General features: G+C 43.1%; 1 protein-coding gene across 7 annotated transcripts in view; it reads left to right on the top strand.

Moving 5' to 3' along the window:
* The first annotated feature begins 17,943 nt into the window (after positions 1 to 17,943).
* LOC137563699 (uncharacterized) overlaps positions 17,944 to 23,404 on the top strand; it is a 99,745-nt gene continuing 94,284 nt past the window's right edge. For 2 of the 7 annotated variants that reach the window (XM_068276494.1, XM_068276500.1), the window contains exons 1-3: positions 18,797 to 19,003; positions 19,957 to 20,020; positions 20,142 to 20,237. In XM_068276494.1, the coding sequence (XP_068132595.1) occupies positions 18,975 to 19,003; positions 19,957 to 20,020; positions 20,142 to 20,237 (189 nt within the window). In that variant the 5' untranslated portion in view covers positions 18,797 to 18,974. The other 5 variants (XM_068276499.1, XM_068276498.1, XM_068276497.1 and 2 more) reach the window with 5 other exon arrangements.

Here is a 23,404-nt window from a genome sequence, read left to right as displayed (position 1 = left end):
CCATACTGTGAATATACAAAGGAAAAAAAAAAACATACCACAGAGAGATGTGCAGCAGCTCCTGCATATAACTCACTCAGGCACTGGATTACCGCTCTGAGCTGCAGATTTCCATCCCGAGCCTGACTCGGGGATACCACTAAGGAGGTTAAAGTAGTTCAGATAAGAGTTTACTTTTTGCGATGGTCATCCCTTGGCTTGCACCATCACCCTCATCCTAATAAGAATACAAGTGGGCAGGGCACAGACAGAACTGGGCCTACCTAACCAGCCCATATTGCATGATCATGTATTTTGTACCTTTTGCCTTGTATAACTTTGTTCTATATTGTATAACCTAGTTATGTCTTTCAACCTTGTATCATTGTATATATTTATTTTCCAGTGCTGCGTAATATGTTGGTACTTTATAAATAAAATAAATAATAATAATAATAATCGCACATCACTAGCCTGTAGCCTAGCGACAAGTCCTGTTCCTATGCAGGGGCCTGGAGGGCAGATGGAGTGGCGCGGGAGTTATGTCACATGGTTGATCGCTGGCTGAGCAGTATCAGGGGCTCCTGTAAAAAACAGTATTTTCAGGGTGGAGATATCATTTATTGCCAAAGCCAAGTTCCCACAATGATACTGAATCGCTGGAAACTGCAGATGAACCAAGATTTCACAATCTTTAAACTAATGATATGTATTAATAGGATGTGGATAACAGCAACAGACTGCAAGAAGATTACCAATGATAGGATAATTAACGTAGAAGTATGCAGGGGTAAATTCCATAGACTTTAGCGGAAAAGTAATTTAAAGATCTGTACACATGGGGGGGCGTTGAACAAATTGATCCAATTTGATCCCCCATGACGGACTTTTAATATGCACGAGCATCGTCATGTATCAGCCATTTGTTACCGTCGCTTATCGCTTTTTCTTTAAAAGGTAGTAACACAATGTCAGTTGGAACAATCATTCATCTTTCATTTTGACGGACAAAAACTTGCCGTGGGTATGGACCTTAACAGGTGGCTGAAATGCAACTTTTTGAAATCTGTAAGATCTCTTTGTCGGGTACTACAACTGAAACCTTTAGTTGAGTCTCATTTTGTTAAATGAGTCACCTGTCACAGCATGGCAGAAATACTGCAGTCATGTGCTGAATATTTTTTGACACTGAGAAATAAATATTCTGTGTGTTATTAGACTTGTAAAGTGCAACTCCCTTTGTACAACATGCAAAGTCATTTCAAGTAGTTCTAGGTCATAAGTCAATGACCAAAGTGAAATGAAGCAAATGAGGCATTTCAGAACTTGGGACCGTGTGAGTAAAAGAGCTGCTACTTCAGGGTGAGAAGCCATGCTGACTTGCTGTTTAGTCTTCACTTCTGCTTTGTCTGCAGCGCTCTACGTCTGGCTTCCTCATTTGTTCCTGTGATGTCTCCTCCATTACATAGGCGGAACTGTAGCGAGTCGCTTGATGCTGCTTATAACATTTGCTGGTCAGACCTTTTATGAAACTATATGAATATTCAATTTTAGCAAATGTTTTTGTCAAATATTCATGAAGAAATGAAATTAGACTCATAATGTTACTTCCAAAAATTTGCATATGGAGTGACATTTAGAAATATTGAGATGGGGTTTCATAAATTAATTGCTTCGTTCACTATTAAAAAAAAAATGAAACGTACAATAACATTTCCTCACTGAAGTCATTTGGCTATTCAAAGAAAACCTGAGGTATATTGTTCCATAAAAAGACCTCACTAATGCATCTCCTTGCAGGGTCCACATTTATAGAACTGGCAGATCTAACTGATGCTCTTAATTCTAAATTAATTCTTAAAGGAAAGCTAAATTCTCTTGAAATAAGCAAAAGAAAATTCAGAGCCACATAAGGTATTTTGAAATATAATTTATAAAAATTAACATTACATTTCAATCAGCAGTCAGCTATGCTTTTCCAGCAATGTCTCAGAATATGCTTACTGGTAGCCATGGCAACAGTGCACTCTTGGCATGATGGCACACCCAAAATATCCTTTGTCCACACTGACAGCAGTTTATCTGTTGACACATACAGTTATAGCTCTGTTTTGATCAGGGGCACCTCTAGCCATTTTATCACTCCGAGGGAAAAAATCCTGTGGCGCCCCCCAATAAAATAATCGTAATGCAGCAGCATTTCACCAGAAAATACACATATTGCGGCAGCGTTTCACCAGAAAACAATCGTAATGTGGCAGCGTTTCACCAGATAATACACTTATTGTGGCAGCGTTTCAGCAGAAAATTATGCTCGTAGGCTCCTCTTCTTTGTGCTCCCCCTCATTAGTGCCCCTTAATCGCCCTGGTGCTAGTAAGGCACCTGAAAAGAAAAACATTTACTCACCTGACAGAAGAGTGAAGACTCCTCTCCAGGCCTCCGGCGCTGCAAGGAAGATCAGGGCTATGGGAAAATGGAGCCTGAAGCCCTGCACTGAAGACACAAATAGCATGCATATTAGGCATTTCTGACAAAAATCTGACAAAATTAGCTGCATGCTTGTTTCAGGTGTGATTCAGGCACGAATGTAGCCAAACATTAGCAGGGCTGCCAGCCAACTGATATTGTTAAAAAGTAAATATGGCAGCTTCCTCATACCTCTTGTTTCAGGTTCCCATTAAGGCTAGAATACATTAGGGATGAGCTAAGCTAAAAAGCCATTTAGACTCACTTGAAACCATTAACATCCGATCAATTAACCCAGATTGCTAGATCCCTGTGGCATTTATACCGCACTGAAAATTAAATTTCCATATTTTTCTGATACCTGTACCTAAAATGCTTATGTAAGGTTCACTCGGGGTAGGAACACACTAGGCAGAATTGCATATGCAATTCTGCCTAGTGTGTTCCTACCCTCACTTGCATTCAGGGCAGCCATCAGGGGGGGACAACTGACACTGCAGTGAAGGGCCCAGGGCTTGTGGGGGCCCTGGCCCCCCCTAAAGAGCTGGAAGGGCCACATGTGCTGGCTGCGGGTCTGTGGCTCACTAACCAGCACACCGTGTTCCAGCACTGAGAGAAGAGTGACATCAGCACTTGAACGTGGGGAGCAGATGAGTGAGCCCGCTACAGCGAACTTTCCATACTGGCACTCGAACCACCTATACCTAGCTACCTATACTGGGGAACCACCTATACCTGGCTACCTATACTGGGGCACCACCTATACTTGGCTACTTATACTGGGGTGCCTAGAGCTTGCTACCTATACTGGGGGCACCTGTACCTGGATAACCTATACTGTGTCAGCAGCACACTTCGCGCACGGACATGGGGGTGGGGTGGCTAGTGGGCGGGCACAGCAATCAGTGCGTGGGCCAGGGGGGGCCAGGCCTGATGACGTGTGAGGGGCCCCAAAGTTTCTGATGGCGGCCCTGCTTGCATTATATACACATTATATATACAGACTTCATTGAGGATGATCAGATCATGTATGCAAATTCGACCACCCTCTAATGTCATTGAACACTTGTGCACTTTATACAGAATGCCTGTATAAAGAAAACTATTTACAATATGTACAATGCAAATATTGGAATGCCACAAATTCAGTACCTAAAAACATTCTTAGGTTAGACAAAGGAACAAGCTTCCATTCATGGAGCTCTGTGCAGATGCATTTGTCTGTAGTAACTGTATCTGTACATTGTTCATAGCTGACAATGTCTGCCTACCGTAGGTGGTGGACCACTGACATCACAAAAAAAGCATTATGTCTAATAGTCGTAATTTGGAAAATGGCAGCATTTTCAGCTCAAATTGTAGCAATCATCTAATTTAGAATATGGCTGAAAGGGAACTCTATGCCCTGAAACATCAAAAGTGTCTTATAATGGAACTGTGCTTGTTTTGGACGTGTATTTAAAAAAAATGTTTTTTAAAGGTATGTATCTAGCGAGAAGGCTACATTGGACAGTGGAAAAAAAAAAAAAACAATGAACAGCTAGAAACAGGCTAATTAATAAGCAATATTCCAGTGCCATTATGTTTTCTGCATAAAAGAATGACACTCTGCAATGATGGAAACATGCATTAAAATGTCAACTGAAAATTACTGTGAGAGGTACAATGAATTGCACCTCGTAGCCTAAATGTTGTGATGAATGGTGTCATTATTACATGCGACATGCACATAAAATATGTTCCCAAAATGTATGAAGTATAACGCATAGTCAAGACTAATTAGAACGCTAACATATTAAGTATCCTAATGATATTCATCTACTGTATGCACATCTCCTTGTAACATGGAAACACACACACACACACACACACACACACACACACTATTGGAGTTCTAGTGAGCTTGGGCATCCCTGAGTATCGGCTTTCAGGTTCTACCACAGGTGAGCCATAGGCAGGAGCCAGGTAGTGAGTAGTAGTCATTCGCTGATATGATAAGCACTGGTGGCAGTGAAGGTGAAAGACTTAAGGTGGCCCCACACGATAAAAAAAATGATCCACTTTTAGGGTAATTAGATTTTTTTGATGCAAGTCGTTTGGGAGTGGTGGATTTTTTCAATTTTTAATGAAAATTGAATGAAGTAAAGTAGATTGTCAATTTCTGGGTGTACAGCATAGACACAAGCAGTTGGCTCAGAGTTTTCAATCTTTTTTTTCATAATTGGGGAAAAAAAGTTACAATCAATCAGAAAACTCTTGAATTGAAAATAAATATAAAAAAAATTGTATGGTGTGCAGCCACCTTTATTGATATTGCTTAATCCAATCCAAGCAGGTGTGAACATGTTGCAGTATTTTGCATGCATGGTGATACTAAAGAGGATCGTCTCAAGTTGTCACCATCAAGAATGTTGCCACTGTATGGCACTCACTGTGTCCCCAGCAATAGGCATCAGTGTTCAAGGTCCTGTCACATCTATTTTCTTTTGATTTGCAAGGCAGGCTATGGGGATGGTAGAGATGTGCTCTTTTAGTGGTATTACAATTTATAGTACAGTACTAGAGTTTTTACAATATTGCCTAAGGCAAAAATATTTTAAAGAAGAGTTTGAGATCAAATGTCTTGGCTGGATGATAAACTCGCCATCTATCATGTGTGTAACTCAAAGGGGGTGTCAGTTGGACTCAGAAGATATGTGACTTGTCACAGTCAATTCTTTTTTGTAAATTGTGAGTTAAAAAGGTAATAAACAAACTTAAGTTATTTAAAAGCATACATTAATTTTCTAAAAATATTAATATGCAATAAACTTGTACTCCCAGCTCCCAGTAAGTCAAGGAGTACTTTAGATGATGCAGAGGGATACTGGTCAAACAGTGTATTTCATACATGGCTGTATTAAGAAACACTGCTGTGCACCATGATACCAAGTGGCCATGGACTAGAGAACACTGAGGCTCACTATCATTTAGTAGAAAAGAATTATATATATATATATATATATATATATATATATATTAAATAATACTGGGTTGGCGCTTAGGTCAATGTTACAAAAAGATTTAATAGGTATACAAGATAATACAATTCATAAAATGGCAAATCTGAAGCATATACAGCCTATATCATGGATATTAATGAAGTGATCTTACAGCACACACACACACCATACTGACATACCCACTGCCCTGCTGCAGCAGAAAAATCTAAAAAAAAGGAGATCTAAAAATGATTAAAAGTAATGGAAGACAATCCACCTGCTTGATAAAAAGCTGATCTAATGGAACAGTGTCAGGTAGTGTTATTGGATGATAATTGCTATTAGGACTCGGTTGGTTAGAGTACACTCGGACTTGGTTTTCCTAATAGTTTGATGTCACAACTTTCCTTCATGTCTATGGACACATAAACTAAGTCACGTAATGATTTCAGGGAGAGGATGTTGCTACTCACAACCTCCGTGGATGATCCGCCGTGTCTAGTTGGAGCCACTCGATCCTGTCCGCCCCGGCCGGCGGCTGGACAGGAGAGACTGGGACCTGCTGCTGTGTGATCAAAGCTGCAGAGTCGGGCAAGCTCACCCGGCTCCAACGATGTTGTAGCGATCAGTATCCGGAGTGTCTTGCTGTAATCCCGTACACAATCGTATCCCGCTGCACGCGCTGGATACACCTCCTTCCGCGATAGTGCTAGTGACGTCACTGCAGCTTAGCCAATCGCTGACGTGTTTCGGAAGGTACGCATTCCTTTCTCAAAGCTGGCTGCGGCTGGGGGATCCATGCTTTTATTAAGGTTGTGAGGTCACATCCCTTCATGTAAATGCATAAAGTTCAAGATCTTTATTAAGACCCAGTGGAATCAGGGTGTTCAAATTATAGATCCAGTACGTTTCATGCCTAGACATTTCAAGTATAAAGTCTCCACCCCTCCAAGATCTTCTTACCACTTCAATCACACAAAAAACAGTACCTCTAATGGAACAATTGTGCTGCTGTTTAAAGTGTTCAGATAGCGGGTGTTTCATATTCCCTTTCAAGATGTTTTTACAGTGTTCTGCCAATCGTTCTTTTAATGGGCGCTTAGTCCTGCCCACATATTGTTTGTGGCATGGACACATAATGACATATATGACACCTTTAGTGTCACAATTCATGACTTCCCTGATCTTAAAACTATTGCCATCTACAGTGGATATTATTTCATTCATCCTTCCAACTTGCATACCCGTTTCCCTGCACATCCTACAGAAGCCACAATTTTTAAAATAACCTGTCTTACTTTTTTGTCTCTTTTCTCTAACTGTAGGAGCTACAATACTACCTAAATTCCTAGATCTTTTCAGGATCAGCCCTGGATTGTCAGTTAGTATTGAACTCAGTAGGTAATCTTCTTTTAGAATATCCCAATGTTTTTTCACAATCTTCCGCACTTTCTTACTCTGTGAGGAATGATTGAGTATTAATTTAGGCTGTTCTTCAAATTTACTCTCCTCATTCTTTTCTCTCAACAGATCTTCTTCTTCTATATATATATATATACACACATACACACACACTGCAATGTTTCAAGTTACATATTCTTGCATATCAAAGTACACACACCCAATCAGAAGCTACTCACCAGATGCGATGATGACCACCAGGATCTAGTAGCGCATTGAGGATTCTCCCAGGTCACCCCCGACCTCCACAATCTGATACAATCCACTTCCTATTCCACCTTCAATACCCAATTCATGGCCAATGGGATAACCTCAAATGAAAACCTCTCATAGCATTATACTGTTAAATTATTTGATAGTATGAAAGGGTATTGCTCTCACATAAAATTACTTTTAAAACAGCGTAGCGTTTTATGTACAGGCTCTCCCCATTCAGGTGGCCTCAGCTGGCTCCTACCGATGTACTGTCCATGCAGTGAACAGCCTCCATCTCGTTTATGGTTTATACTTTATCAGTTGCCACATACAGTATTTTCCCACCACATCCTGTCCACTACTTAACTGTTGAGTAGTATTCTACTATTGCTTTACCAAACCTTCCTCACTAACTCTCCCTCTATCTACTCCTAACAATCTTACCCCTACCAAGGCCTAACACTGCCCCCCCCCCCTTACACACACACAAACACACCTACGGCTAGCACCCGATATCTTACCCCCACTGCCGCTATCTTCACCCAATCTCTGTTACTTATGATTCTACCAACACTCAGGCTATATCTGCAACCTAAATTGTCCACTGGGCGCTGCTATAGCCCCAGTAAATATTGTGATCTATGGTGGTGCATAAACTCCCTAGCAGCTGCAAGCGCCCAAATTTTCTGCTTCCCTATCTACATCTGATATTGTGAGATTAATAATTGACTAGAAAGGACCATGCCAGAAATATTGCGGATGAGATAATTTGGCTGATGCAGGTCTAGACAAGAAAGAAACTGCAATTGTTTTTTTTTTAATGTAGTTAGTTTTACGTAGTTATCTTCTAAATCATATGATGAGTGGGCAGCCTTAGACTGTAAACTCTTCATGACTTATTCACATAATCGCAAACCTTAGTGTAATTTGTTAAAATAATTGTTGTGCCATGTTAATGGTTCATAGCTAATGATAATTAAATAGTCTATTAAGGTCAATGTTCAAGACTTCTCTATAATGAAATTAGTCTGTGTGCTATTAACTGAGCAATCAGCATGTAAACAATAACATGAAATATCCAGAAATTATTACTGGGAAAGGTTTGATTTTGATTTGGTTTTCTTTGTGTTATTTGTACATAAGTTTATACTTTACTTAAAGTGTTAGCTTAATAATCCCTAGGTTTGGCTAAATTGTTCAAAACATAATATCTGCTCGATAATAAAATATACCTGCATTACTGAGTTTAGCCACTCACTCATCGTTAGTCCCTGCTTTTGTACTCAGTATGTTTAAGAACAAATAAAATCTGCACAAGGATGATAAGGAGGGCAGGCAAGCAAGAGAGAAGGGAAAGAAGAGTGTAGAAGCAGTGAGGAAGACGCTAGAAGCCTTTCTTTTCAAAAGAGGTCCAGCATACACATTGAGCAGTTTACTGTCAGTGTAGGCACATGATAGCGCAGTAGCTTACCTTGTATATGACTAGAGGTGACATCTCAGTATAATAAAAATGGTTGTAAACTCCATAATGCAGATATACTACATTATGGTTTTATAGCCTAATTTTAAGATATTTAAGATCATAGCCACTTTTTAAGACACTTTAAGAGGAACTGTAGCGAAAAGGGGGTAAAATAAATCAATACATTGCAAAGTGAGAAGTTAAATAGTTGAGAGATCAAGAAATGATTGATATTCACCATCTAATTTGTTCATATTGTTTGATCCACAATCAACCTGCACATAATCATCTTTACCACTGGCAAAAAAAAAAAAACCCAGAACCAATTGTCATTATTTATAACCACACCCCCTAACAATGCAATAGGCTAAAAGGCTGTTTTTTTATATACATTTGTACAGAGGGAGATACTGGTTGCTTGACATTTGGAAACACCTGTTATTTCCCACAATGCAACAAGGCTCAAAGACAACAAACTTTCAGGACCATGGCCATGACATCACACTGTGGGAGGTGTTTCACCACAATATCAGCCATGCAAACCCCCTGATGGTCTATTTAAGAAAAGATAAAGATTTCTCGTGGGAAAGGTCGTATCAGCTACTGATTGGGATGAAGTTCAATCCTGGGTTACAGTTCCTCTAACACATTAAGAAAAATAATTTGTCATAATGTAAGTGTACGATTAGCCTTATAGCTAAATACATCTTCATTTGCTCATTTTAGCTTAATGTGCGGTGGTACATAAGCCACTAGGAATTAACTATATATTTTAATTAAACCGTATAGACAAATGAGAAATACATGCATGTTTCATTTTGGGAAAATATGAAAGATTTTAATATGATGCCATGAAAAGGTACCTTTAACTAGTGTTGGGCAAACACCTAGATGTTCGGGTTCGCGAACGTTCGCCGAACATCGCCGCGATGTTCGGGTGTTCGCGCCGAACTCCGAACATAATGGAAGTCAATGGGGACCCGAACTTTCGTGCTTTGTAAAGCTTCCTTACATGCTACATACCCCAAATTTGCAGGTTATGTGCACCTTGGGAGTGGGTACAAGAGGAAAAAAAATTGTTGGAAAAGAGCTTATAGTTTTTGAGAAAATTGATTGTAAAGTTTCAAAGGAAAAACTGTCTTTTAAATGCGGAAAATGTCATGTTTCTTTGCACAGGTAACATGCTTTTTGTCGCCATGCAGTCAGAATTGTAATACAGAGAAGAGGTTCCAGGAAAAGGGACCGGTAACCGTAACGCTAACCCAGCAGCAGCACACGTGATGGAACAGGAGGAGGGCGGCGCAGGAGGAGAAGGCCACGCTTTGAGACACAACCCAGGCCTTGCATGAGGACAAGAAGCGTGCGGATAGCAATGCTTTTTGCCGCCATGCAGTCATAAATGTAATAAAGATGAGAGGTTCAATAAACAGGGACCGGAAACGCTAACCCAGCAGCAGCACACGTGAGGGAACAGGAGGAGCCGCAGGAGGAGAAGGCCACGCTTTTTGAGACACAACATCCCAGGCCTTGCATGAGGACAAATAGCGTGCGAATATAGCAATGCTTTTTGCCACCATGCAGTCATAAATGTAATAAAGATGAGAGGTTCAATAAACAGGGACCGGAAACGCTAACCCAGCAGCAGCAGCACACGTGATGGAACAGGAGGAGGCGCAGGAGGAGAATGCCATGCTTTTTGAGACACAGCATCCCAGGCCTTGCATGAGGACAAATAGCGTGCGGATATAGCAATGCTTTTTGCCGCCATGCAGTCATAAATGTAATAAAGATGAGAGGTTCAATAAACAGGGACCGGAAACGCTAACCCAGCAGCAGCAGCAGCAGCACACGTGATGGAACAGGAGGAGGCGCAGGAGGAGAATGCCACGCTTTTTGAGACACAGCATCCCAGGCCTTGCATGAGGACAAATAGCGTGCGGATATAGCAATGCTTTTTGCCGCTATGCAGTCATAAATGTAATAAAGATGAGAGGTTCAATAAACAGGGACCGGAAACGCTAACCCAGCAGCAGCAGCACACGTGATGGAACAGCAAGGAGGCGCAGGAGGAGAATGCCACGCTTTTTGAGACACAGCATCCCAGGCCTTGCATGAGGACAAATAGCGTGCGGATATAGCAATGCTTTTTGCCGCCATGCAGTCATAAATGTAATAAAGATGAGAGGTTCAATAAACAGGGACTGGAAACGCTAACCCAGGCCAGCAGCAGCAGCAGCAGCACACGTGATGGAACAGGAGTAGGCGCAGGAGGAGAATGCCACGCTTTTTGAGACACAGCATCCCAGGCCTTGCATGAGGACAAATAGCGTGCGGATATAGCAATGCTTTTTGCCGCCATGCAGTCATAAATGTAATAAAGATGAGAGGTTCAATAAACAGGGACCGGAAACGCTAACCCAGGCCAGCAGCAGCAGCAGCACACGTGATGGAACAGGAGGAGGCGCAGGAGGAGAATGCCACGCTTTTTGAGACACAGCATCCCAGGCCTTGCATGAGGACAAATAGCGTGCGGATATAGCAATGCTTTTTGCCGCCATGCAGTCATAAATGTAATAAAGATGAGAGGTTCAATAAACAGGGACCGGAAACGCTAACCCAGCAGCAGCAGACGTGATGGAACAGGAGGAGGCACAGGAGGAGAAGGCCACAGAATGCTATATAGTGTGGCTGAGCGAGGTACACAGAGTGGCAGTAAACAGAATGCTATATAGTGTGGCTGAGCGAGCGGTGTACTACTATTCCCAGCAGACACAGAGTGGCAGTAAACAGAATGCTATATAGTGTGGCTGAGCGAGATACACAGAGTGGCAGTAAACAGAATGCTATATAGTGTGGCTGAGCGAGCGGTGTACTACTATTCCCAGCAGACACAGAACAGTAAACAGAATGCTATATAGTGTGGCTGAGCGAGGAACACAGAGTGGCAGTAAACAGAATGCTATATAGTGTGGCTGAGCGAGCGGTGTACTACTATTCCCAGCAGCGACACTATGACTGGGGGGACCCTGGCTAGCGTGGCTGGAGCGCGAACTACCCTGCCTGCCTACCCAAAGCTAAACCCACAGACAAATGGCGGAGATATGACGTGGTTCGGGTATTTATTTACCCGAACCACGTGACAGTTCGGCCAATCAGAGCGCGTTCGGGTCCGAACCACGTGACCCGTTCGGCCATGCGCTCTTAGTTCGGCCATGTGGCCGAACGGTTTGGCCGAATACCCAGGCCCGGATTTCTGCAAAGGTCACAGAGGCCACGGCCTAGGGCGATAAAATCAGATAAGATCAGAAGGGCGGCATGACTTGGAGAGAGAAGAGGTCATATGTCAAAGTAAATCATCTCCTCTGTTCCCGCAGCGCAGCCAGCCAGCGCCCTGCTCTGCACTAATAAAGGAATTCCAAAGTTCCCCAATCCCTGCACCTCTTATGGCCCGTACTCACGGGCTGCAGAAGTGGCCTGTCGCCAGCACACGTGAGCGTGCTAGCGACAGGCCGGCGACAGGCCGGCGACAGCTTCTCTCCAGGTCCCTCCGCGTACACACGCGGAAGAGGGACCAGCGGCGAGACGGAAGCTGTCGCCGACGTTCCTCCTCCCCCCGCCGGAAGCTCCATTTATCTCTATGGAGGTTGCTGTCGCTAGTCCGCGTACTCACGCGGACCAGCGACAGTTGCGGCGGAGGTGCGGCGGCGACTGTTGCCATGCGATTGAAACTTTCAATCACATGGCGACAAGAGCGACGGGCGACAGTTCGGGGTGCGCGCGCGTGCAACGGCCCATACTCACGGGCGACCTGTCGCCGCAACACGCGCGCGCCGCGTGTTGAGGCGACAAAAGTCCCTCGTGAGTATGGGCCATTACTTCCTGATGTGTTATAACAATCAGGATCAATCATAACTGTCACCTGATGATCCAATTATTTATATGGATCGACATACAGTACAAGTGTATGTGAGAAATACCAGGGATTTACATTACAAAGAAGATAAAACTAAGTTCCGCTGAGTTCTAATGCAGGCATTCACAAACATTTCTGCTAGTTTCTTTGCCTTCTCTTTTAGAGCTGTGACACTGTCTGACCCCAGCAGTTGTAAATTACACTTTCTTATCTAGGCCTAATTTATTGCTTTCTTTTCTTCTTAGCCAGTGATCTGGTCTCTGCTTAAGTTAACTCTTTCCTGACTCATTTTCTGTCCTTCATCTCTGACCATCTATGCGAACTGCTGCAGCCTGGAATAAAAATGCTGTATGCTTCCCTTTCATTGTATAACTGTCACTGTCACCTGAGCTGTTACTACCTCTATGCTAGTGTGTATGAATTGGCATCCTTCTGCTTTCCTGTAGCATTAGAGCGTTGTACCATCTTAGCCATCAGCAAAAGCAGAGAGTTTTGAATCAGGATGATACCATTTATTGACTTAAAAGAAAAAGAGTAATCTTTCTGCTAATAAGCCTTCTTCAGACTTTGTTCCTGTATACTGTCTATATGTTAAAGCACACCGCCATATGTACATTCAGCATTCAAAAGAGATACGTAGATTTTTCGGCAAATATAAATAAATGTCATTCAGATGCTTTAAAGTGGAGCTGAACTCTTGCACAGGACAGAAGGAAACCATGCAGAGACATGCACCATGTGTGTATTTAGAGAGCCTTTCGAATTCTTCCACATCTGTGTCTAATCACAAATTTGATATCTTCCCTGTGTCACCTGGCTGCCACAGCATATAAGCTTATTTTAAAGCACAAGATGTTAATATATTTGCTTCCATGAAAGTAGGAATTAGACACACTGTCTATTTATTGCAGGATTTGTATCAGCTGTAACAAAGAAATGTTTTTTCTTTAAAGGTTATGTTGTTGAGTATCTTTTAGAGCAGAGAGGAAGTTCTGAGTTCAGGTCCACACTAATTACAACCAAACATCCAAAGTGGGTCTTGACAGGATGTTTGCTACTTACCTGTCCTCTGTTTTGTTTGGGCTTTTCTCCATTGCACTGCCCTGCCACCTGTTTGTGGCTCCAACTGCAGTCAGCCGCACAGAGGACAAAGAAGCAGCGCATGCTCTGGCCACTTGCGCTCCCTGTAATTTCTCGCTCCTGCCCAGATGTGCACAGCAACCAAGGCCGGTACAGTGTTATGCATTCTTGACGAGTACCGATCATACATCAGCGTAATTTCTCAAGTATGCATTCCCAGAAAACTATCGGCTGCTGTTCACATTCGAGCAGGAGCGCAAATTTCCATCGTGAGAGGACAGAGCATCCACTGATTCTTTGTTCAATGAGGGGCACAGCAGCACAACTGAAATGAGCCCATTCAAACCAGTGATCGCTAGTCAGATAGTTGGACAGAATGTTTTTTGGTGGTGGTGGTAGCGGGGGGGAAGGGGGGGGGGGGTTGGGGGGCGCTTGGTGACAGCAGGCCTAGGGCACTGGTAAGTACAAATCCGGCCCTGCGAACACCATCAGGTGTTCGGCCGAACTCGAACATCACCCGAACAGGGTGATGTTCTGCAGAACCCGAACAGTGGCGAACACTGTTCGCCCAACACTACTTAACTGGCTGAGTGAGCACACACATCTGTGAAAAGTGGAGGAGTAGAAGAGAGTCATGGGCAGGAAGTTATGGTGTAGGCTTATCTGCAGCGTAGCAATAGCAATCAAACAATATATTTAAACTTGTTAAAATGATATTATTGCCTGTAAAATGGTTAGCAGAGGTTGTCTGCAAGGACCACATATATGAAATCATATCATGTCTGTTCCATTTTTTAGCTTTACAATAAGCCAGGTGTTTAAAAAGATCCAGTCATACATGTTTATGGCTCAGTTGTTTTAATGAGCCTGATGTTAAACATATAAGTGGAACATCTGGACTACATGGGGGATATGTGAGAAAAAGCATTTGCTTTTTCCTGATTTCCAATATTTTTGCCTATGATCTCCAACCAAATTCTGAATTATACATAAGACAACCAAATAAAACACAATACACAGTTTTTGAATGCCTGTTTGTTTTGCTGAAGTAAAAAGTACACCAATACCCATACTAACCATGTGAAATCACTAGAAATGATTGAAGGAGAAAGTCTGTCACGTGGCCATGACTGGCTCAGTCAGGGGGGTTATGCAGTAAGGCAACAATTCACACAAGAGCAACTTCACTTCTGAATGAATGAAAAAACACAACATTATGGATTTTGAGTGGCCTTGTCAAAGTTCTGACTTGAATCCCATTGAGATGCAGTGGGAACTTTTATGTACAGTCCATAGTCAAAAACAAAACAGAATTAAAACAATTTGGAGGACAAGAGTGAAACAATTTCTCCACAGCAATATTAATATCTTTTATTCACAATGTTTGTTGGTTGTCGCGACTGCTAAATCCGAAATAACCAAGTGTTAACTTTAGGGGTGTGAGCCTGTTCATTATCATAATTGGGATTCCATTCTTTTATGTAACAGAATGTTTGGCAGAACCTCTGTTTTCCTTATTAGAATTCAAATGAATCTCCCCTTTATTCCCTTCTGGTACACTGTATATTTTTAATAATGTTATTAACACTCACAATTTAAAAGTGTCTGTAACCAGCTATTTTTTAATTGGAAGTAACTGTGATTTGATACAGGTCACCAAATTACAGAATTAAACATAAAAATGAATCTAATGAGCCGGCATAGGTGTATCCGTTCCCTTTTATGTCTGCCTATTCCAGTAACTGCTGTGACACTAATTTGTTAGTAACTACCACACAATCAAAACATGCCTGCTAATCTTATAATAGCTCAGTGTGTTTGTACGTCACCAGGCCATGGCTCCACACAGAAGAACACATCATTCCATTTGTAACTTAATGCACAAAAACAATGATTCATTTAGGGTGAGTCACATCTGAGTTGCATGCAGATAATCAGTGTGACAAACATATTTCAGTTCTTTATCTCTGTATATCAGTGGATGAAAATATTTTTGATCGGCCTAGAGATTTTTTTTTTTTTTTATTAAAATGATTAAAAATACTTTTAAGGTGCCCATACATCTAGCGATATACAGGCAGATCGACTAAGAGAAAGATTCTCTCTGATTGAATCTGATTGGAGAGAGATCTGCCCATATACTGCAGGCTGGTTCCCAATCGATTTCAGCATGAAATCTCTCAAGAATAGCCCTCGTGACGCACATCTGCTGCTCTCCACCCAAAGGTGTCAAAATTAATGCCAGTCAAAATGAATTCTCTCGCTTGCTGGAGCTTAAAAGACATTTTATTGATAAGGTGTGAAAATATAATCTAGGAGAAAAATCAGGAGAAAAATTAAATTGAATAGGGGCCTGATGCACAAAACTGTAGTAAAATTGACATCGCACCTCAATATTACTCTTACTACCAAGTGCAGTGTACCGCGTGTTTCACTATTAGCACAACCTACGGTGCTCGACTAGCTTGACCAATGTTAAGGTAAAAGGCAATACTAATGGTAATGCCCATCAGTACAACAACAACAACAACAACAAATAACATTTGTAAAGCGCTTTTCTCCCGTGGGACTCAAAGCGCATAAGCATGGCTCCGACCATCGTGGTACAGGGGAAGAATTTTATAAATCTGGAAATGCCAGGCTAAACAGGTGGCTTTTCAGTCTGGATTTGAATAGCTCCAGGGATGGTGCTGTCTTTACTGGGTGTGGTAGGGAGTTCCAAAGAGTAGGGGCAGCATGACAGAAGGCTCTGTCTCCAGATTTTTTGAGGTGCACTCTGGGAGTGACCAAGTTTATAGAACTTGCTGATCTGAGGTTGTGAGAGGTGTGGTGCAGCTTCAGCAAGTCCTTCATGTATCCAGGGCCCAGATTGTGCAGGGATTTGAATGTCAGCAGTCCAATCTTGAAGAGTATTCTCCATTCTACTGGTAGCCAGTGCAGTGAGCGAAGGATCGGTGTAATGTGACAGTGGCGAGGCTGGTTTGTTAGCAATCTGGCAGCAGCATTCTGCACTAATTGCAGGCGACGCAAGTCTTTTTTGGGGAGGCCAGCATAAAGGGCATTGCAGTAGTCCAGCCGTGATGTGATGAAGGCGTGGACTAGGGTTTGAAGATCCTCTGGGGGAATCAGATGTTTAATCTTTGCAATGTTCTTCAGATGAAAGAAGGAAGATTTAACTACAGATGAAATTTGGTTTCTGAAACTCAATTCCCCATCGATTAGTACGCCAAGGCTGCGCACAAGGTTGGAGCTGTTTATGTCTGAATTCCCAATCCTGATTGGTGTTGCTTTAGGATAGAGCTGTTTTGATGGCGAGCACTGGCTTTGGACAAACAGGACCTCAGTTTTGTCAGCATTCAGTTTCAACCAGTTATCATTCATCCATGCCTGAAGCTCAGCTAAGCAAGAGTTTATTTTTGGGGTAGGGTCTGTTCCACCAGGTTTGAAGGACAGGTATAGCTGTGTTTCATCGGCGTAGCAGTGGTACGTCAGGCCATGTCGTTGTATAAGTGTACCGAGTGGCAACATGTAGATTGCAAACAGCAGAGGGGATAGGATTGATCCTTGTGGCACTCCGAATTGTAGAGGTGCAGGTTTGGACATTATAGGTCCTAGGGATACTCTCTGTGTTCTGTCAGTCAGGAATGATCTGAACCACTGGAGGACTGATCCACTGATGCCACAGTACTCCTGCAGTCTGTTAAGCAGGATTTCATGGTCAACTGTATCAAAAGCAGCTGAGAGATCCAACAGGATTAGGATGGAGCATTCCCCTCTGTCCCTTGCCATGAGCAGATCGTTGCAGACTTGGATGAGGGCTGTTTCACAGCTGTGGTGTTTCTTAAAGCCAGATTGTAGAGGGTCCAGGATGTTGTTTACTGACAGCCTGGTTTCAAGTTGCAGATAGACAGCCTTTTCAATAACTTTACCTAAGAAGGGGAGGTTGGAGACAGGTCTGTAGCTGCTCATAGCATCTGGATCCATGGAAGGTTTTTTGAGAAGGGGCTTGATGATTCCTTCTTTTAGAGAGGTAGGAAACCTCCCTGCTTGCAGAGAGCAATTTACTATTTTGTGAAATGCTGGACCAAGCAGGTCAGGGCATCAGTAATGCGAATTACCACAGCAAGTGTAAGCGTAGTAAGGGTAATGATAGTAAAGGTAATATTGCTATGCAATGTCTGTGCACAGCAATAATACCGCAATTTAATGTAACAGGCCCAAAGTGTTTTAAATGATTCAATACACATGAAGTGTACTGTATAGAGAATAGTGTTTAAGGGACCCATTACAAATGATGTGATTAGTCTGATCTGATGTCACTACTTTCATCTGAACAAATACTGACAGACAGTTGCCAATCTATTGCTGTTAGGGTCCTTTCATGCTGAAACAGTTGCTGTCCGTTATAACTGACCAGACAACTGATGTGCAGCCCAGGTGAAAAATGTCCATCTCTATCCATGTCCATCTTCTGCATGGGGGGGGGGGGGCATTCTTAAAATGAATTGGGAAATGACTGGTGTTCACATCTACACATTTTAACTGAAAGCTTTTTTTGCAATGCACTGCTGCAGGACAGCTAACCAATTAAAATGCTTCAATTTTTCAGCGTACCGTGTGAGCCAATGAACCAACCCTTAGCTTCAGTGCTGATCACAGTAAGCCCCATGTACCACTGTATAGATCTGATCCTATTTTATTTTTTAAATCCCACTTGATTTTAACTTGTTATTGCCTGAGGGTGGTGAAACTGTCCGAGGGTGAACATGGCATATTTTACAGCGGATATTGTAAATTTCACTAAAGTGCGTCAGTCGGTAAAGGTGTGTACACATGTGCAAAGTTTGTTGCCTACAGGGACTAGTATTTGATCTTTGGAGTGACAGTTTGGGCCCAGTGCTGTACAAATGTGTCCCTAAGCTATGGAGAGGGGATCAGGGACAATGAGCAGCTGGTGTTGTAAGGAGAACAACAATGTGCTTGGCCCAAGAAGCAGTAACATAGATCTTATTTCTTTTTAGATCATTCTACGCAGCATTTTGTAATTAAAGTCTCAAATGTAATATCCCAAGAAAGATAGAGTAGTTTCAACACAACATCTTTTTTATTTTGTAGGAGACATTTCGTCATGGTTACAACTATGTCTTCCATTCAGATGAAGTTTATAAAACACAGAGATTTGTACGTACAGATAATTCTCTTCATGCAGACAACAAAGAACCAAGAGTGTTCAGGCTCATAGACATATCAGTTGTTCAAGTTAACTGACTCATGGTATATTGCTATATGTTGCTATATAAATCATTCATAATAATAGCTGTAAGTCAGATAACGAACAGACATCTGCAAAATGAGTTTGAATAAAGATAGGCTCCTTATTGCTTGGATTATGTGAATTGTCTGGGTAGCCACTAACCAGCCATAGTACAGTCGGACATGGGTCTCAGCACAGGCAAGTCATCCAGGTAGTTATAGCCTTTCTGAAATTGTTTTCAGTATCTAATCAGACACTTCTATCTGAACTTTAGATGTTATTAGTTTATAGTAGAAGCAGTAGAGAGTGTTTTACTGTGTTGGCTATCAGTAAAAGCAAGACGTTTTCAATCAGGATGATACCATTAGATAGCCAATAACTGGCATCATCCTGATTCAAAATGTCTTAGTTTATAGTAATAATAGCTACTTTTTAAAATCTACAGGGCCTGCAATGAAATTCAGGGGTCCGGCAATGACTTTTCTATGGTACCCAATCAAATGTATCTACCAGCTAAATACCAATTTCATGATTTAGCCGTTCATCAGAGTGGCATTATATTTATATTATCACGTCTCAACAATCACAATAGTAAAATACCTTATCATGAGTTTATCTTAATACCTTACTTTTAATACCTTATCTTAGTTTTATGATTTCTGGTAATGAGAATCTTTCTATATAATGACTGCAGCAGTTGTTTTGTAATAGTGTATCATATCACAGACTAGTGTATCATATAACACTACAAATTGCCAGTTCTGGTACAGTAATCTGCTTGCATCTCAGATTCCTGATATCTTAGCTCCTACACATGCTTGACTCTACTGCTTAGCAATATACATAACTCCTTTGATGATATAAGCTAATCACAGAACAAATACTCTGCAGCCAGTCACCCTATCCATTTGTTAAATGTCTCACAAGCAGATAGTCTACTTGTCCAGTCATGCTTTGCTCCAGAAGGTAAACACTGTACTTTTACTGCTTGTTTTACATTGGTCTTAATCAGAGGAAAATGCATGGCAAGCTAGTCCTGCACACTGTGTGCAGTGGTTGGAACTAACCATGGAGACTGTGGCATTTCTATTTGCTTATCTAGTTAAATTCACTTGCACAGAACAGCAGTGTTTCAGAATATACCTTGTGATTTCGCTCTTGCAGTCCTGATCGTGCAGAGAGAAGGGTATTTTCTTATGGAAAAGACCTTCGTGCAGAGCCATCTAAGGTACTGTGAGAATACAACAAGCGTTTGTAGCAACTACATTCATGAACTCATCAAGCATTGAAAGAGATTAGTGTCTAGTGCACGTTTGAAGTTCATTTCATTCTCCATTTTTTTTCTGCAGATGTCCACCTCAAGACAAGCATGGATTCAGCAACAGAAGGCACAAGGCCACTTGTGCACTGCAATTCTCAGTGAACGTTCCAAGCAATGGCAGAAGGTACTTTGACTACTTTTATTTCTATAAAAAAATTGAAAATTACCAAAATTTAATGTATCAACTGGCACTAATCTGCATGTATCCTACTAGTTTTCTCACTTATACCCTTTGTGTGTTTACCAAGACTTGCTATCTGGCTACAGAAATGTGCTAAAAAGCATACAATACTCCTGGAGAAGCAGGTAATTTGGGCACTGGGGATGGTTGGCACCTGATATTTTATGGAGCTCCTCAGGCCTCCCATAAAATAGGGTTAAGCATTGCTTGGGGTGGTCAGTTAGGGTTAGGCATTGCTCGATAGAGGGAAGGCTCAAGTGAGAATGAGGTCAGGTTAGGTCATAGCAAAATATTGGTAAAAATTACTGATATTTTACTACCGTAATTAAAAAGCCTAATAGCAGTCATTTTGACATTCTGCTAGTGGCCAACTCTGGCACCCAAATTACTGTAGAGCCCTTTTTACATGGATGCCTGCAAATACTAAATGGAAATTGTCAATAACAAGCTACAAACATTTTGGGTTATAAGGTGTGATTGTATGTTTCAATACTTTTTATTGGGGTTTTTATAAGGTGTGATTGTAAACCCCATGTCCAGGAGAAAATTTTATTCTAACATCAGCTTAACCACTTAATGACAAGCTGACTTATAAAAAAAAGTCCTGCTAGAGCCTATTAACCTCCCCGGCGTTCTATTGAGATCGCCAGGGAGGCTGCGGGAGGGTTTTTTTTTAATTAAAAAAAAACTTTCATGCAGCCAACTGAAAGTTGGCTGCATGAAAGCCCACTAGAGGGCGCTCCGGAGGCGTTCTTCCGATCGCCTCCGGCGCCCAGAATAAACAAGGAAGGCCGCAATGAGCGGCCTTCCTTGTTTTGCTTAGATCGTCGCCATAGCGACGAGCGGAGTGACGTCATGGACGTCAGCCGACGTCCTGACGTCAGCCGCCTCCGATCCAGCCCTTAGCGCTGGCCGGAACTTTTTGTTCCGGCTACGCTGGGCTCAGGCGGCTGGGGGGACCCTCTTTCGCCGCTGCTCGCGGCGGATCGCCGCAGAGCGGCGGCGATCAGGCAGCACACGCGGCTGGCAAAGTGCCGGCTGCGTGTGCTGCTTTTTATTTGAAGAAAATCGGCCCAGCAGGGCCTGAGCGGCAGCCTCCGGCGGTGATGGACGAGCTGAGCTCGTCCATACCGCTCAGGAGGTTAATGGCTCCAGGACTTTTTTTTATAAGTCAGACAGTGCTGCTGCCGCCATGGGCGTCCGCATAAAATTTTCCAGGGGGTGCAAAAATGGGGGGGTTGGAGTCATGCGGCACGTGTAGCACCGAAAAATGGGCGTGGCCATGAACCACGATGTGGGTGTGGTCTCAGGTGGAGCCAAATTTACATGAACTTAGCAATGGTGGGGCATTAGACTAGGGCTATGGTAGGGATTAGATTGCAAGTGCCTCCGACACAGGTGCCCCACAGTTTAGGTAGTGACAGGGAAACTAAAGCCATGCCCCCTGTGTGGCATTAAGCCACACCCCAGATTTTGCAGGAGGGTCCCAGTGGGTGGGAGAGGATGACAATGGGCAGGAAGGGGGTGCCAGTGGGTAGGAGGAGGGTGCCCATATGTGGGGAGGGCAGTAGAAAGGCAGAGAGAGAGAGACTGCAGAGAGACACAGCTGAGAAGGAGAGTGGCAGCTGAGAGAGAGAGAGAGCAGAAAGGCAGAGAGGGACAGCAGAGAGGGACAGCAGGGAGCCAGAGAGAGAGAGGGCAAGAGAGAGAGAGAAACAGCAGAAAGGCAGACAGAGAGAGAGAGACAGCAGAAAGACAGAGAGAGACAGCAGAAAGGCAGAGAGAGAGAGAAAGGGTGCAAGCAGAAAGGCAGAGAGAGAGAGAGAGAGCAGAAAGGCAAAGAGAGAGAGACAGCAGAAAGAAACAGAGAGAGAGAGAGAGACAGCAGAAGCAGAGAGAGAGAGAGAGAGAGAGAGAGCATAGACAGAGAGTGAGAGAGTGGAGAGAGAGAGAGAGCAGAAAAGCAGAGAGAGAGCGCAGAAAGGCATAGAGAGAGAGCTCAGAAAGGCATAGAGAGCGAGCAGAAAGGCAGAGAGAGAGACAGCAGAGAGAGAGAGTGAGTTGAGAGGCAGTGAAAGAGAGACAGCAGAAAGAGAGACAGCAGAAAGGCAGAGAGAAAGAGACAGCAGAAAGAAAGAGACAGCAGAAAGGCAGAGAGAGAGAGTGACAGCAGAAAGGCAGAAAGAGTATAGTTGCCCCAAGTATAGCTAGTATAGTTGCCCCCAGTGTAGGTAGTATAGTTGCCCTCAGTATAACTAGTATAGTTACCCCCAGTGTAGGTAGTATAGTTGCTCTGTATTAGTATAGTTGCCCCTAGTGTAGGTAGTATAGTCGCTCCCAGTATAGCTAGTATAGTCGCCCCCAGTATAGCATAGTTGCCCCCAGTATGGGGGAAGCTTGGAAGGAGGGACAGCGGCAGGGAGGGGGGCCAGACCCCCCCTCATCTCCCTCACCTGGAATCGAGCATCAGCGGGCGGAGAGGAACTGCCCACCTTCTTCCTGCATTCCAGGCGATGGCGCTCAGCGTCATTGTCACGTGACACTGGTCTCTGACTTCTCTGCCGCTCACGGTGCTTCCGCTAATCAAGAAGCACAGAGCGGTGGAGAAGGCGGTGACCAGTGTCATGTGACGATGGCGCTGCATACCATCACCTGGAACGCAGGAAAAAGTTGAGTAATTCCTCTCCGCCCGCTGATGCCCGCTTCTGTTTGCCGCTGCTAATTTGGAGAGGGGAAGCACCAGAAGGAGGAGACCCAGGTGAGGGAGGTGGGGGGGGTCTGGCCCCCCTCCCAGCCGCTGTCCCTGCTGCCCCTCCTGTGGGTTCAGGTGGCTGGCCAGGGGGAGGCGCATGCCCCATTTTGCCCAATGTGCGGATGCCCATGGCTGCCGCTGTGCGCGCCCCTGCGCGTGCACATGTGCGCTCCCGTGTGTGCACATGCATTCCCGTGCATGTGAAAATAGTGAAAGAAAAACCCAAAGAAAAAATACACCTTTATTTCCAAATACTATATTGTCACCGTACTTTGTACTAGGGACATAATTAAAATGTTGTGATAACCAGAACAAATGGGCAGATAAAATGTGTGGGTTTTATGCACAGTAGCAGTGT

Source organism: Hyperolius riggenbachi, chromosome 3 (genome assembly GCF_040937935.1).
Source record: "Hyperolius riggenbachi isolate aHypRig1 chromosome 3, aHypRig1.pri, whole genome shotgun sequence".
In the NCBI taxonomy this organism is placed as follows: domain Eukaryota; kingdom Metazoa; phylum Chordata; class Amphibia; order Anura; family Hyperoliidae; genus Hyperolius; species Hyperolius riggenbachi.
This window is presented reverse-complemented; position numbering and strand designations above follow the sequence as displayed.